Below are 16,700 nucleotides of genomic sequence, written 5' to 3' on the forward strand. Positions count from 1 at the left end.
TGTTTGGAAAGAGTGAAATGTCTGAGTGTGCAGAACTGGAACTAAAACAAGCGCACGATGCAAGCAAAAAGGTTTGCTGTCATAATTAAAACAGAAGAAGAGGACAAGTGCTTTCGGGTGCAAATTGGGGCCAAAGTGTTTTTCACTTCAGCTGACCATCACATCAAATCCACGAAGCCAAGCCCTCTACAGCAAATTATACTATTTAAGCAGCACAGAGGCAAACAGTCCTTTCAAGTGACGTTTGTTGGCGTCATCAATTGCTAAGAGAAAGTTGCATACAAGAAGAATCATCTCTTTGTTATTCCTGTTTGACAATCCAGTTCTGCCAATAGCTCATTGTCATTGTCTGACACAATACATAATTATGAACATAATGCTGCCATTATTACCACCCCCCTTCCCTTTCTATGGAGGACGAGAAGTAAAGTGAAAGGAAAATTAGTTTACATTTTAATAGATGTGTTGCCATGTTTTTTGAAGTGTAGCATCCCATAACAAACGCAGAAGCTTTACTGGTTGTTTGTCTTTAAAACAAATAGCATTTATTTGCTTCTATACTAAAATTGTAATACGGTACAAACCACATCGGCGGCAATCACAAACAGACAAACATGTCTGTGCTGCTAACTGCTGTGTGTAGTTTGCGTCTTGTAATATATACCATGAAAAGGTACCTCGCGGGGGGAGCATGGCCACAAGTTGCAACACAACCAACTTAATCCGACATTTGAAGAACAAGCAATTGGAAGACTGTTGGAGTTTTGTAGGTCTCGAGTCCACAAGCCCAATTAGCAATTTACAAAACAACTACTTACTCAGTGCGTGTTCGTTCGTTTTATCTTTCAAGAAGGTATCCAATATAAATAAAAACTCACACAAATCGAATGAATTTTTTCGTCAGTTTTCTTTACCATCTCTGAACTTCAGGAATCATACAATGATCAGATCTGGGCAGCTTTTCCATCCTCGCAAATGCTCTCACCCGAGATGGGCGAGGGCAGAAAAGGGGCGCGGTCTAACATGCAGCCCTCACATTTATACTGTCTTCAAAATCCTAACATAATGTGGGTTGGTCTCCTCCCTGGCTGTCCCTGCCTATGGGGCTGATCTTCACCAGCTGGTCCCGTGCTCAGATCAGGGCACGCTGACTTTGAACTGATTATGCGATGTGTAATTCCCAATTTGGTTTTTGGTTAACCTTTTGGCTAATATAAAGCCCTTCTTATAGATTCAGATCCTTCAAGACTATGGTGAGTTTACCAGGCTCACTGCATTGAAGCAGCGGCAACAATGAAACGGCAGCTAACACAGCCCATGCTGACCAACTCAAACCCATATCAGCGCGACAGGCCAAAGGCAACGCAAATAACCAGGAAAATAATGAAATTTATCGGACTTGATGACCAACCATTCTCGTGGTGGAAGACACCGGATTCCGCCATCGGCTCGCCCACTTCGAGCCTCGCTAGCTACGTGCTACCGGGACGCAAATACTTCTCAGACGTAGCTCCACCAGAGTGAATTGTCGCATCGAAAGTTTCCAAAAAGAAGGCCTATTATCCTGTTTAAGTTTTACAAGTGTTAAATGGAGCTCGGATGTCAGTCCTGTGTCGATGTTGAGTCTAACAAGGGAGTTTTTCGCTCGCGTACTGCTTTTAATGACAATGTTCGAACGAGGCATATGTATTCCAAAATGTGTTATGCATGATACGTTACTGTTTTCTCGTTGACAAATGCACAAGATAGTTTGTGTATGCACATGACAAGAAACCAAGGTCCTGAGTCGTTTCAATTTAGGAACTCATTGAATATTTTATTCGAGTGAAGCCTGCATGTGACTATTTTTTCTACTTTGATTATATTCTAAACCATGCGTGTTTAGGTCTCATGTTATTTATTTGACTTTTTGCATAATTAAGTCTTTTAAGACTGCTGATTATTTTGATCTGTTAAAAACTGTGTCACTAAAAGCTGGTTTTTCAATTAGCTTTGTGACTGAGTAATTGTTGTATTGTGCCAGCAACGGTTTTGTATTTCTTCATGCTTTTGAAAATATATATAGATTTTTGTCAAAATTACGGCAATAATATGGCTGTTTTTTTTCAGATAATATTGCATAATAGCAGTCACCATAAATACCGGTAAATGGAAAAATAGACAGCTATTCCATGTGATCAGAATCAGTATCTGCCGATCTCACTCATGCATGATCGGTATCATAAAACCTGATCGGAACATCCCTAACATATATATATATATATATATATATATATATATATATATATATATATATAGTACATAGCAGCAAAAAAAAGGCTTCAACAGCCTTTGTGTAACTTCACTTGAGCAACTAATATTATATCATCATAATAATGCAGTAGGTTGATGGCTGCACATTTATGAGCTTAGACCAGCTAACTAGGAATAAGACAATTATTTGTTATAATAGTGCAAGTTTTGGAAGTGTTCAAACTAAAATGAAGACACTTCGAGGGAAAACAGTGAAATGGTAAACTATATTAAATGTTGATTAAAGTTTTCATCAATTTCAGTTAAAGAGACTTGTTAAATAATAATCCTTAACAGGGATTTTAAGGACTTTATCTTGCTCAGGAAATGGGAACATTTTCTCATATTCACACTTTTTAGTTAGTGAGAACCATTAAAACAAAATTAAAATCTTTTGTAAATATTATAAGGCTAACTTAAGCTGTCAGATAGTTTAACAATAAGAGGACAAAGTAGTCCAAATTACATAACTCACCTTTTGTCAAAATGCTTGATTGCTAATGCTGTGAAACGAGTAACAAAATAAAGTAGCACCAAAAAAATACTCTTAAGCCTGCTTGTGTTTTTTTAGAATAGACATTGCGTATACAAGATCATATAGTTTTTAGCCACAAAACAATCTATTCGCCACTAATCAATATCTGTGAACAACAACATCAACAATTCCTCTTAAACAAGACCATGGACGGGGAATATCTTGCTTCTCCGACTCTATTGCCATAATCTTCCATGTCGCTGTTCGAGTTTTATTCTGCCTAAATCAACGACAAGAACGCACAGATGCAGTATACGTGTCGTAATAGTGAATGGTTGTAAGGGAAATAAACACTCAATTCAAGTAGCCAACACATAACTATAAATATCTACAACATATTTTTACTTCTTTACTTCCCACAACTGTTCAACATGGCAAGCAGCTCTTTGTCAGAGAAAGCAGAAAGCTCCAAGCAATTTTATTAAAGGAACATACAGTACGTGTCTATCTACCTCTTGTTCCTTTTCGGTTTTCCTTTGTTGAATGACAGCGAGGGGGAGAAAGGGAGTGAGGGGAGCACACGGTGCCACAGGCGCGCAGGACACAGTTGGATGAGGAGAATATCCAAAGGGAGGGAGGAGGGGGTGCGCGCATGTGACAGCCATTGGACGTTTCCATTCGCAACAGTCGGGCAGAGGATTGAATCTCTCCATCTGGATCGGCGCGGTTAAAAATCGCCAGCGGTTCGTCCCACGCACCATGTGAGCAGGAGACACGCGCCCCGGGCCATGCTGAACAAGTGTCCGACCCTGCTGCTGGCTCTGACCGCGGTGTCCGGACTTGTCCAGCGATGCCAGGGCTGGAGCGACGAGGACATGCTGCTGCCGCCCGTCAACTCCTCCAACAGGTTCCTGGCCGACCTGGGGCTGGACGTGCGCCTGTCCAAGAGGTCCGCGGAAGGGAGCGAAGCGTCCCCGGACGCGTCGTCCGTGCAGACGCCCTCGCAATGCAACGTGAGCGTCCAGAGACTGCTGCCCTCCTCGTTGGTGGCCCGCTGGGACAGCAGCTTCGGCTTTCAGTGCGACGTGCTCATCTACACTACCAACAATCACGGACGGGCTTTTTTCTCCGCCTCTTTCAACCGGGCCATCTCGCCCGTGGTCATCGAGCATCTGGGGACCACCGGGGGTCAGCAGGAGTTGAGGCTGTGCGTGGGCTGCGGGTTGTCCCGCTACAGGAGGCTCGGCCCCGGCAGGGCGAGGGGCCAGCAGAGCGGCGATCAGGTCACGTTTTGCTGCGTGGATTTCAGCCTCGACGAGCTGAAGGGTGACAAAAGTTGGAGGCTGAACAGAAAGCCCATCGAGTCCACACTTGTGGCTTGTTTCATGACTCTGGTCATCATCGTGTGGAGCGTTGCTGCTCTCATATGGCCGGTTCCTATCATTGCAGGCTTCCTACCTAATGGGATGGAGCAGAGAAGACCCAGATGACTGATCTGATCCGACGAGCCCGTGCTGCCTATACCTAATATTAATTGTAGCCATTATACTCCTTGCCACAATGAGTGAACGACTGTTTACTGAAATTTAGGTCGTTTGGAATTCCAATAAACCTCCTCAGAGGATCACGGTATGAATGTACGGTACGTATGCGTAAATTCTAGTGGGACCAATAAATACCAATATGTTTTTCTATACTTGTAGGCCTGTATAGCCTATGATGCGTCAGCGTAAAGTGTGCACAATTTGCTCTTTAAAACCGTCTTTGTAATTTTGAACCTTTCTAGAATGTATGCCTTATACCTCGTGTAGAACTTTTGCACTGCACATGTACTGAAAAAACATATAATCTCTATATGAAATGTGCGCCTTTTCTGACGAAGGACTTGTTTAAGTGGGTTTCAATGTTTATAATGCTAGATTTGTAATATCGAGCTCAATATATAGTATGTGCTTTATTTGTATCTATGTCACAATATATACATGACAATAAAATATTATATGATATATTGTTTATTCTGTAAGATATTTTTTTAACTTGTCTGATTGCACCTGACCACATCTTGAGAAGCAAATGCCTCGAGTGTTTGGAAATGTGCGAATTCTACATTGGTAAAATGACAAAACCTTGATGGATAACTAAATCTTTGTCATGTCATGTCATGTCATCTTCCAAACCGCTTATCCTATACAGGGTCGCGGGGAGTTGCTGGAGCCTATCCCAGCCGTCAACGGGCGAAGGCAGACTACACCCCGAACTGGTCGCCAGCCAGTCGCAGGGCACACATAGACACTGTCACTGAGCGGGAATCGATCCCACGCTGCCCGCACACAACTCGGGCGTGTGTACCACTACACTATCAGCGGACCTAAATCTTTGTGGCCCTCCTTTAGGGGAAAACGGTCTCGATACAACTTCTATGATGTGAGAGGGGCCATAGTGCCTAAGGATGGGAATTTATAGGAAATTGGTGATACCTATTCCAGTATCGATACTTCTTATCCATCTGATTCCTTACCAATTCTCTCATCCCTTCTCAATTAGGTGAAATAATAGAAATGTTATATGACATTATCGATACCATTATGATCATCATATGATATGATAATACAAAAGATGTTTCTGCATAGTGCTGTGCGATGGACATTTTATATCCCGAAATATAGTAGGTGATTTTATGTCCTGATAACGCTCATATAAATCTCAGACAGTATTTTTTCTTGAAATTACAAACCTCAATTCCAATGAAGTTGGGAAATTTTGTCAAATGTAATTAAACTCCGAATGCAATAATTTACAAATCATTTTCAACATATAGTCATTCAGTGAATAAACTACAAAGACAAGACACAGTATTCAACGTTCAAACTGATTAACTTTATTGTTTTTTGTAAATGTTCTCACATTTTGAGTTTGATGCCAGCAACACATTCCAGAGAAACTGGGGCATGGGCATGTTTACCATCGTGTTACATCACCATTCCTTTTAACATCACTCTCAAAAAGCATTTGGGAATTGAGGACACTAATTGTTGAAGCTTTGTAGGTGCAAGCCTAATCCATTCTTGCTAAAGGGACAACTTTACTTGCTCAACACTCCCAGGTTTCCGTTCTCTTGTTTTGTGCTTCATAATGTGCCACACATTTTCAATGGGAGACGGGTCTGAAGTGCTGGCAAATGCTCGTACTCGTACGCTTTTACTATAAAGCAACTTTATTGCAACACACAGAATGTGGCTTGGCATTTTTTTAAGTTTCACGTAAATGCGATGTCTGTAACGCGGAAACACCCTTCACATAAAAATACATCGAACACATCCCCCATACCATCACGGATGCTGGCTTTTGAACTTTGTGCTGATAACAATTTTCACTTTTCCTCTGTGGCCCGGCCGGACGACACAGAATCCATGATTTGCAAATAGAAAAAAATTAAATGTGGACTCGTCAGACCACAACACATTTATTCACTTTGCGTCGGTCCATCTCCAATGAGCTCAGTCCCAGAAAAGCCGGTGGTGTTCTGGGTGTTGTTGATATGGCTTTTTCTTTGCATGGTAGAGTTTTAACTTGCATTTGTACATATAGTGATTAGCTGCGTGAACTGACTATGGTTTTCTAAAGTGTCCATGATACAACATAGCAATATCCTTTATCCAATAATGGTATTTTTAATGTAGTGCCACCTGAGGTATCGAACATCACAGACATTCATTATTGGTTTTTGGCCTGTTCTTGCGGCTTTTGTCCAGAGATTTCACCAGACTCTATGAAACTTTTTATGATATTATGGAATGTAGATGATGAAATCCCTAAATTTGTTGCAATTATACACTGAGAAACGTTGTTCTTTAACTGTTGGGACTATTTGGTTTGGATTACATCGCACTGTTGCAAAGCAGTGAACCTCACTACATCCTTGCTTGTAAACAATAGAGCCTTTCAGGGATGCTCCTTTGCTAACCATCTATAACACTCACCTGTTTCATTTATGACCAAGATATTTATTCGGTGTCATCGTCTATACAAGAATAATTCGTGGGGATGGCTCGTGTATTGCTTGCCTATACGGTATATACAATGATGAGTTTCTCGCTTTCAAAAATTGTCCATCTAATGATGAAAACCACACAAATAAAGACATATATTTTCAATGATCATTAGATAAATTATCTTATTACTTGGTTCACAATTTCTTGGTTCACGTTCCCGTGAAAGTGCCAAGTTATCAAAACGGGTAATGTATATAACTCATACTTTTAACTTTTGTACTTAAGTACATTTCAGACTTTATTTATTTATTTATTTATTTATTTATTTATTTATTTATTTATTTATTTATACCAAAGAACAGGATATGAATCGATTCTAATTTTACGAGTGTTTTTTTTTGTTTTTTTTGTTGTTTTTTTAACACACATTTGTACTTCTACTTTACGTACGTGCGTAAATTACGGCTGCCTGGAAGAGCAGTAGGTTTACCTGCAGATTACCACGCCTTTACCACACGCACACACACACACACACGCGCGCGCGCATACAGATCCAGGAAGTGGGTACAATCTCATCAACGATCAACAGTTACGAACTATTTTTTTTAATACCCTCCCCCGACGAAGACCGAATTGAATGCAGCATGTTCAAAGGTCCAGTAATTTCACTCGGGAACAAAGTGACAGTACCTGTGAATTATTGGGCAGCATGCCGCTTTTGAGAGTCCCACTTTGTTTTCTCTTTTTTGTTTCCGCGATTTCAGGTAAGTTAAGAGTTTAATTATTAAACGATAAAACACTTAACACTGGGAAAGTACTGTAGAGTTGGTTGGTATCCGAGGAATTACACAGATTACAAGTTTGGTTAGTTACGGCTAACAACCTGCGTAAAATTGTGCTGTAGTGGGGTTGACTTTTGAGAGTCTACTCGCTGTTTCTTGGTGAAAGAAACCGTGCAGGGCCATAATGACAATGAGTTTCATTACGAAATGTTTCTGTTGGTATTGGTGTGGCCTTTTATTTTGAATAATAAGAATACGAATTATTATTTTCAAACATTTGCCAATCAAATCGATTGCTGGCTTTGGTGTACAACTACTAGTACAGTATTTTTTTATATACATTATCAACCTGAATGTTTATTTTGAATGATGGGTAAATTGTATGGACATTTGGAAAAGCCACACATGGATGGATATAATCTCATCAAACTATATGAACGCCAAAAAAATCTTATAAAACTTTGAAATATAAACATGGACAAAAATCATCAATAAACTCTCATATCTGACAAGTTTGGTTGCAGTTACATGTTATATGTTATAGTTATATGTAAAATATGCATGCAGGGTCAGAAAATGTAATATTCTAACCAAATTGAAGGTAGTGTAAGTGTGGTAGTGTAAGTTATCTTCGATGTTAGCCTCAAATTTTGAGGTTCTGGGTTCAAATCTTGTCTCGGTCTTCCTGTGTGGAATTTGAATGATCACATCATGCTTGTGTGGATTTTCTCCGGCTCCTCCAGCTTCCCCCCCCCCACATTCCATAAACAGGCCTGTTAGGTGAAGGCTCTAAATTGCCGATAGGCGTGAATGTGGGTGCAAATGGTTGTTTGTACCTTTTACATGTGACCCGAATAAGAACAAACGACCTCTAGAAACTAGTTGGATGGCTTTTACCTTGTATACAGACTTCATTTTGGCTCTACAAATGGCTCCCTTGACCATAGCCATAAAGTGACTGATTTCCTATTGCAAGTTGAATGTTTTAGGAAGCATTGGAGAATAAGAAGTGAAAACATTCGGTCCGGTCATTGGTGCAATGGGAGTGAGATGCAGGCCTTCATTTTCTCATCAACTTATTTCCAGGGTTCCGGGTGTTGGCGTTCTTCCCTGGCACCACAGTCAACATCAGCAAGCTGGCCAAAGGCTCATTATGCAAAGTGTGCTCCAAGGCAACGGGCAATTGTGAAGAGCCACTATTGTTAGAAGGCGGCACCCCTGACTCACTGGAATTCAATTGCCCCCAACCTGAAAATGTGTTCAGAGTGGAGATCATTCGAAAAATAGGTAACAATTCAACACTGTTGTCTGAAAGTTCTCTTATAAAGAAGCTAGATCAGGGCAAGGACACTCTCCGGTTATAATATCCATTCCACAGGCATCGGGTAGAATCCTTATTCCTCCAAAATCATCACCTTTCAGGGGACCCCAGGAATAGCATTAGCATAGCATAGTTTGTTCAGCTATTATCGTTGCATCGTCAAAGAGAGCAAGCCATTTTCAATACTTTACATTAGTCAGGAATTTGTAAGACACACACACTCACAAACTCACACGTGTGGCTTGACCAATACTATATATTTATTTGAAAAAAAAAAAAAGAAAGAAATTTACCAAATTGGGACAATTTATACCATCAAGAGTCTTGTAATATCTGTAATAATAAAATGTGATAATTAAAATGCGGATTAAAAATTCATTTTTGAATTCATTTATCAAATTAGATAATTTTTGATTGTCTTATTGTAAGTGATAATATTCCAAAATATTAGCAAGTTTATATACATGAGTGGACCCCTGCATTTCCATGGTTCGGCAGTTTTTATTTTGAAATATTTTCCCAATATTTAATTTTTTGTTGGCGGGGTCCTGGGTTGGTGGTTTTCCCCAATTTCCCCCTGATTTTTTTGTTGGAAAACGCATGTTGGAGGTTTACCAGTGTTTTGTTTTTTGTTTTTTTTTAAATATATTGGGTTTTATTATTTTTTACCCCCCTCCCACCCCAAGGCATTTCAATGGCTGTCTATTTTATGCAGATTTTCGCTCTTCATGGGATGGCCAGGTCCATAGCTTCCATAAATAGCAGGGGGTCCACTGTATACAGTACATTTAACATCTGATGTATATTTATTAAATCATTGGTTAAATAATTCCAATTAAATTACTAGTAAGAACATTTAAAAATGTGAATGAATGAATATATATATATTTTTTTTACATACGGTTACTTTCTTTGTGCCCTAAATGACCTAGCCTGTCCGTCCATTTTAAAAATCAAATATGGCCTTTGAGCACAAAGTTTTCCCATTTCTAAACTTGACTGATGCTCACTACTATATCTCTTCTTAGAATGTACCACAAAGGCATGCGGTGATGACCTCCTGCAGGGGGTTTTAGGCTTCAGTCCGTGGTTGGATTTCCACCGCACGTTCACCTGGAACCTGAAAGCCTCAGGACCAAAATCGGTCCAAGTGGACTTCGCCAAGGGTTTGAGACAAATCCCTCCATCTGAAAACTGTCCAGATATGCACACCTACACCCTAAAGGCCTTCCAGAAGACAGGGACTGTGCTCATTGGCAAATACTGCAGGACAGGCCCCATCAACAGTGCTCGGATTCTAAACCAGGGTAGCTTGTCTCTGGATGTCCCGCCAGGACTGGAAGTCCAAGGCGACAATTTTGCCGTGTCTGTTGGGGAGGGCATCAAATGTAAGTTAGATTCCTAATACAATCGTCTCCATCTTGTCTTGAGTCTCATTTTTTTCTCTCTCCCTTAGCTCTTGCCAAAATCACTTTATCTCTGCCACAAGGGACATATTCCACTGAGTTGCTCTCTCCAAACTTCCCCGAGAGTTTTCCCGATGACGACGTGATGGAGTGGTGCTTTGAGCTCAAGGATAAACAAAAAGCAGCGCTGGAGTTCCTTGACCTCACAGAGCCACGTTGTCTGAAGAAGGAAACTGCGGCCGAGTACCACAGCAAAGGCAGGCGGGCGCTGGTGATGGGCCTGGCGGACACCCAGCCGGTTCAGAATCAGGGAGACTTTTCTCTGATTCTCAGGAACTGTGAGATGAACAGAAGACGAGCTGGTTCTCCTGGACTCTCCCTGAAACTCAAGGTGACATCTTCAAGGGCGAGCTCACCAGGTATATAAATCGGTTTACAATTAGAGTAACTATTGGACAATCGGAGGGTTTTGCCATTACACGCCACCGCTTGGGATTTAAAATATAGTAATCAGTTGGTCAATGTAGCGTATTGTACGTTTCACAGACATGTACTATTATTTAGGAATCAGTCATTATATTTGGATGATTTAAATGATCAGGGCTATTATTAAAAGTGACATAGTTGTTGAGAGAAAACATGTTTTTCAATGGTTGGGAAAACATCCTGAAGTGTGGAACTAGATTGCAAGTTTCTTTTGTGGCGAGCCGTCATTGCACATGCTGCATCTTGAATATTTATGGAATAAGGTAGTCAGACCTTGTTGATTCAGTTTAAATGTAGTGTAAAATGGGGAACAATGTTCGATTTTTATGTGTGGTATACAATCAAGCTGTACTCACTACAGTGGTTATTTTTATTTTCTGTTGCCACCCAGACTGCTACATTTATTTATGAGAAATTAATGTAACAGTGTTGGTAAAACTGCAACAAGCATTATTGATATGCAGCTCTTTTCCTAATCCCCACCCAAATGAACTGGGTTAATCAGTGACTTAAAATAAAGTCGTTTTATTTATTTATTTTTTTCATGAGGTGGAATGTGTGATGGAGTGAACATTAATGTGTGAGTGAATATTAATATGTTGTCGTGTTTTTCGATTTGCAGAGAAATAATCTCACCTTCACAGATTGACCACTACTTGTAGCTTGTTGCTTTAATGATTTATTAAATTTAAGTTATTTTATTCACATTGTAAAAAACACAAATGGATGGTAATGACATTAATTAGAGCTGTTTTACTAAAGTGCAAGAGAATCAGGTTCCTGTTAGTTACCGGCAATTTAAATGGGAGTTGTACAGTGAGATTAGTTCACATTGTATGCAGTGTCTGTTTTTTTTTAGCAAGTGACTCCTAAATCATCACATTTTTTACCAAAGTGGTTTGTTTAGTTTTGCTCCACAATGCAGTTAGGACGACTGATTAAGATAGGACATGTTGTAGCAGGCAACATATATTTTCCATTTTCATATCCTGTTGCAATAACAGTGCAGGCTGTGATGGCAAAATGTACAAAATGTAAAACTGTGTGCAATGTGGAGACCTTCTGTGTGACTTTTTTTTTTTCTCATCAATGTTAAATGTCCACTGTGCGACTTGTATTTCTTCTTCTTTTTTTCTTTTTTTTTTTAACACACAATTTTGAGACAACTTGGGTGTAGTGATGACGTAGAGCGTGTGATTTATAGATGCCCCCAGGTTTGCATGCCCGGGAAGCTCTTATGTTGCCTCACCGCTTAGTCATGAATGACAGCAGCTCAGCGGGAAACTCCTCCAGTGACGGGAGGGATCTTGTTTTACGTCTGCTTTGGGAATAAATGAGGAGAAAAAGGCTCGTAACTCTTTCAATTGTCCCCTGCAGTGTTTTGTAGCGTAGACCTGAAGAAAAGCAAGGGTCTTTCTCTGCACGTGGAGAGGCTGAAGATGGCTTCTGGATGTGAAATGAAGATGAACTCTGTGATAACAGAGAAGATCACCATCCCATCCGGAAGCGTTTCTCAACTGTCTTTTCAGGACTGTCTTCCTCAAGACATCAATGTCACAGCCAGCGGAGTCATTGGTAAATCCACAGTTGACTCATGCTTGCTTTAGTTTAAGGCTTTTCTTTAAACTCATGACAATCACTCATGCCCTAATTCCAGTAAAGTATGTTTCATAATGCAATAGTTTGTTTAAAGTGGAATTCAACCCAAAAAATGTCTTTACAATATGTTCTATGCGCCTCCGCTAAACATGGCATTCTGATTAATATTGCATTTGTGGAATATAAATTAAGCAGCAAAATCCACCCGTTTTTAGCCATCTCAGGGGGCGGCCATTTTGGCGCTTGCTGTCAACTGAAGATGATATCACACTTGCTCAGGGCTCAGCTATCGACCAATCACGGCTCACTTGTTTTCTGAAGCTGAGCCATGATTGGTCGTTATATAAGCCCTGAGCAACTGTGATGTCATTTTCAGTTGACAGCAAGTGACAAAATGGTCACCCCCTGAGATGTACAAAAACGGGGGGATTTTACTACTTAACTCATATAACTCAGTATCAATCAGAATGTCGTGTTTGGACTAGTGGGGCTGCATAGAACATATTATTGTAAAGAATTTTAGGGGGTTGACTTCCGCTTTAATGGCATATCCTCATAACTACAGTGCATCCAAAAAGTATTCACTTTTTCCGCGTTGTTATCTTAAAGCTTAGTTCAAATTTCTTTCCTCAAAATTCTACACACAACACACCATATCAACAACATGAAAGTTTTCAGATGTTTGGAAATTTATTAGAAATAACAAACACATCGGCATAAATATTCACAGCCTTTTCATGTTGTGGTGTGTAGAAGCTTGAGGAAAGAAAGTGGATTTGTTAAATTTTGGAATCGGGCATATATTAATCCAAAATACATAAACAGATAACATTATGTGGGAAAAGTGAATACATGTTTCCAGATGTCCTCTAAAAGTCTTCATTTTTACCGTCCTTCATAATTTTCCATAGGTTGTAGTCAACTTAAAGACTGCCCAAAGGTTCCAGTGCCTCTAATGGTGCCTTCCTTGCCGAGCTGCCTCCCGTCCCCCCTGAACGCTGTGACCTGGGCCCTCCGTCCTCCTCCCCACGGAACAGTGGAGCTGACCTCTTTAATCGGACCCCTGCGGCAATCCTTGCCGGGTCAGCGGTGCAACGACAGTGTCATCGCCCTGACGGAGGACGGCGGCACAACTGTGGGCCACTTCTGTCCTCAGGGAGCCATTCAGAAGGTCCAGATCCACACCAACGTTTCGGTCACCGTGACCAGAGTGGGAGGCCAAGCTCTGAGGTCGTTTGCGAAGCCGTTGTTGATGGCTAGCTTGAAAGAGGAGATAGCAGGTAGCAAACTGTTTGAATCCTACTTTTAAACAATGTGCCACTTTCCTGAACACCTACTGGTCAAAATGTCTTCACATGGCAGATTGAGTGAAATAAAAGCAATAGTACTATTAGAAATAAGAGCTGCCTCCGATATTTAGAGTGGGTTAAAAGCACCAAAATTGATCCTGACAATGCTTGATTTGATTGTGGGGAAAAATATGTATGAACCTTGTGTATTGATGTTGATGGCCGCTTCTGCCCAACACAGAAAGGTACATATTCACAGTATACCCGAAAAGAGACACGAGACTCCTTTTGGCGACGCCCGGTTGGCCAGCGGGGATGGAATCCTACGCCACCGTCTCCTGGATCGTCTCGCTCCCCCCGAAGATGGAGGCGCACTTGAAGTTCGTCAACCTCAGCCAGCCCAAGTGCGCCAACCGCCACACCAACATCCGGGTGCAGAGGTTCGACAGTCTGGAGGAGGACTACAGCCGCAGGGAGGACGAGGCGGCCGACGAGGTCAGCATCTGCGAGAGCTTCTATCTCAACATGTCTAACTGCATGCCTGAGAGAGGAGACTTCATGGTCATCACAGAGCTAACCGTCCAGAAAAGTGAGTTTTACTCTTCTATTGTGTCGAGCATTCAATTTGTACATTGAAGAAAGTGAAGTGCAACATTTTCTCTCACTCAGACCAACTATTGATCATCATTGTGAGTGTGGTTGCTGCTCTGGTGCTCCTTTTTATTGCCGTGCTGGTGGCTGTGTGTTTCATAATTAAGTAAGTGCAAAACATGTATGATTTGACCATGCTTCAATCAGCATTTCTTTTATTTTTTTTATTTTTTGAGATTATTACCGGTAATTATTTATATGGAAGTGTGGAACTGCCATTGTGGAGTAAACAATTTTGACTGGCAAATACTTTTGAAAGTATTCGCAAGTACATAAGGTATGCTCATGCACGTATGTATGACACTAATTGTCTCTTGCGTGTGACCAAACAGGAAGAAGAAAAAGAAGCTCAATCAGCAGGTGTCCATCTACAATCCCACCGGCACCAGCTTCCGTCCGGGATACAACGGCTTCCCTAAAACCCGTGAAGACAACGAGTCCCATGTGTACGCCTCCATTGAAGACACGCTGGTCTACACCCACCTGCTGAGGAAGGGGGCGGAGATGGGCATCTACACAGAGTCGGACACCTACGAGCCCTTCGCAGACTCTCTGGTGTCTAAAGATACACACAACATAGAGACGGGGGTTTACCAAGCATATCCGGTGCCACCTCAGCAGGCACCCCCGCTTCCCAACAGGCCCCCCAGCCAGAGCAACGCCCTTGTGGACAATGTGATTTACCAGGCCCAGCCCTCCTTGGAGGAGCACTCGACTACGACGGAGGCACGGCTGGAGCCGGAGGGAGGCAACTGATTGGATGTAGGATATCTACCTGACTTTTTTTTTTTTTTTAATTCCTGGGGCGCTTGTGTGACGAACTGAAGCTTGGCCTCATGAGACCTTGTTTTTCCTGCATGGGTTTTTGCACCAAATTCACAAAGTACACGTGTTCAGACTTGCCTGTTGCTGCTGCCTGCTTTTATCTCGAGTGGCGGAGCTTCTCTTTTCTTGACTAATGGAAATAGTACTAAGTACTTTTGAAACAAAGGCTGTTTTCAAATTGTATTTTTGTACCAATCATATGTTGAGGAACAGGCATTTCGTATGTGTTATTTAAATGCATTTAATCAATTTTTGATACTAATAAAGTGGCTCAAAGAAATGCATCCTTGGTTCTCCAACAGCCTGAAAGGTTGTAAAAACCTAAAACTCATCAGCTGACGTGAAGAGGAAGTCAGCCTAAACATATTTTTTCAAGAATATGTTCTAAGAAGGCCCACTAGTAAAAACAAGGCAATATGACTAATATGAAATAGGAGTTGAGCAGCAAAATTCACTCGTTTTCAGCCCTCTCTGGGGGCGGCCATTTTGTCACTTCTGTCGACTGAAAATTACATCACAGACCCTCAAAACTCAGATAAAGACCAATCACGGCTCACCTGTTTTCGGAAACTGAGCCATGATTGGTCTTTATTTGAGCTCTGAGGGTCTGTGATGTCATTTTCAGTTGACAGAAGTGACAAAATGGCCGCCCCCTGAGATGGCTAAAAGTGGTTGGATTTGGTTGCTTAATTCATATTACACAAACACAATATTAATCTGAATGCTGTGTTTCAACTAGTGGGCCTATATAGAACATATTCTTTAAAAAAATAAGTTTGGGCTGACTTCTGCTTTAAGGCAAAAGGCAGACCACCAGTACTCTCTGGACTGATTGCCAGTCAGTCACTGGGCACATATAGAGACAGACAACCATTCACACTCACATGCTTATTTAGTGGGAACTAAAGATATGCTGTTATAGCACATTTACAGTCTTTTTGGGTGTGATTTCCTTCTCCTAAAGGCATTTATTTAAAGTCACATTTTGGTGCTAGGCTATGACTAATTTGTGGTAGCATATCTAGGTACACTATATCGCAGTGCTTCTCAATTATTTTCTGTTACGCCCTCCCCCTGCCAAGCACAAAACAATTTGCGCCCCCGACCCCACCACCCACTCTCCGCTGCAACTATAAATAATAGCATTTGTCTATAAAATAGTTGTAGGTACACCGACCTCTGCATAACATCGTATCCTTGTTAACGTAAAGAAAACAAAAAGAAAGAGATATAGTTCAATTTACAAGAATAACCTTATTAAGAATTTAGAATTTAGATTTACTGTGGTACGGCAGAAAAAAAACATGTTCCCCAGGGTCACACGCATCGCACAGCGTCCCCCCCAGGGGGGCCGGCCCCACTATTTGAGAAGCACTGGTATATCGCAACACAATTCTTACATCCCAAAATAGAGGTTAAAAGTCACTTTAAAATCACATATTTCTGGCAACACCTGAGCATATTAATGATGTAGGCTTCCTCCCTGTAAATGAAGTTTTGTGAGGTCATTTCATTTGGAGGGTGGAACATTTTACACAATTCCCCTTTGCACGTCTTCATCTCCTCAAATGACTCAGAATCT

The 16,700-nt window shown here is 41.1% G+C and overlaps 2 protein-coding genes across 2 annotated transcripts; both read left to right on the plus strand.

Annotated features, from left to right (window-relative positions):
• The first annotated feature begins 3,412 nt into the window (after nucleotides 1–3,412).
• On the plus strand, nucleotides 3,413–4,773 carry tmem158 (transmembrane protein 158). The gene has a single exon (XM_086038726.1). It carries the CDS (start codon nucleotides 3,556–3,558, stop codon nucleotides 4,255–4,257), a length of 702 nt encoding a protein of 233 aa, XP_085894852.1. The 5' UTR covers nucleotides 3,413–3,555; the 3' UTR covers nucleotides 4,258–4,773.
• A 2,489-nt stretch (nucleotides 4,774–7,262) lies between these two features.
• On the plus strand, nucleotides 7,263–15,402 carry cdcp1a (CUB domain containing protein 1a). The gene is made up of 9 exons (XM_086038725.1): nucleotides 7,263–7,523; nucleotides 8,628–8,828; nucleotides 9,891–10,250; nucleotides 10,319–10,687; nucleotides 12,132–12,329; nucleotides 13,265–13,633; nucleotides 13,884–14,231; nucleotides 14,312–14,399; nucleotides 14,626–15,402. Exons 1-9 carry the CDS (start codon nucleotides 7,397–7,399, stop codon nucleotides 15,047–15,049), a joined length of 2,484 nt encoding a protein of 827 aa, XP_085894851.1. The 5' UTR covers nucleotides 7,263–7,396; the 3' UTR covers nucleotides 15,050–15,402.
• The last annotated feature ends 1,298 nt before the right edge of the window (nucleotides 15,403–16,700 follow it).

The sequence above is a fragment of the Filicampus tigris genome, chromosome 8 (genome assembly GCF_054856515.1).
Source record: "Filicampus tigris isolate MCC_2025a chromosome 8, RoL_Ftig_1.0, whole genome shotgun sequence".
NCBI classification, from domain to species: domain Eukaryota; kingdom Metazoa; phylum Chordata; class Actinopteri; order Syngnathiformes; family Syngnathidae; genus Filicampus; species Filicampus tigris.

Coding starts and splice junctions, on each gene's coding strand:
- cdcp1a (XM_086038725.1), top strand. CDS start 7,397: ATGCAGCATGTTCAAAGGTCCAGTAATTTCACTCGGGAACAAAGTGAC. Junction 12,330..13,264: donor CACAGCCAGCGGAGTCATTG/GTAAATCCACAG, acceptor AATTTTCCATAG/GTTGTAGTCAACTTAAAGAC. Junction 14,400..14,625: donor GCTGTGTGTTTCATAATTAA/GTAAGTGCAAAA, acceptor GTGACCAAACAG/GAAGAAGAAAAAGAAGCTCA.
- tmem158 (XM_086038726.1), top strand. CDS start 3,556: ATGCTGAACAAGTGTCCGACCCTGCTGCTGGCTCTGACCGCGGTGTCC.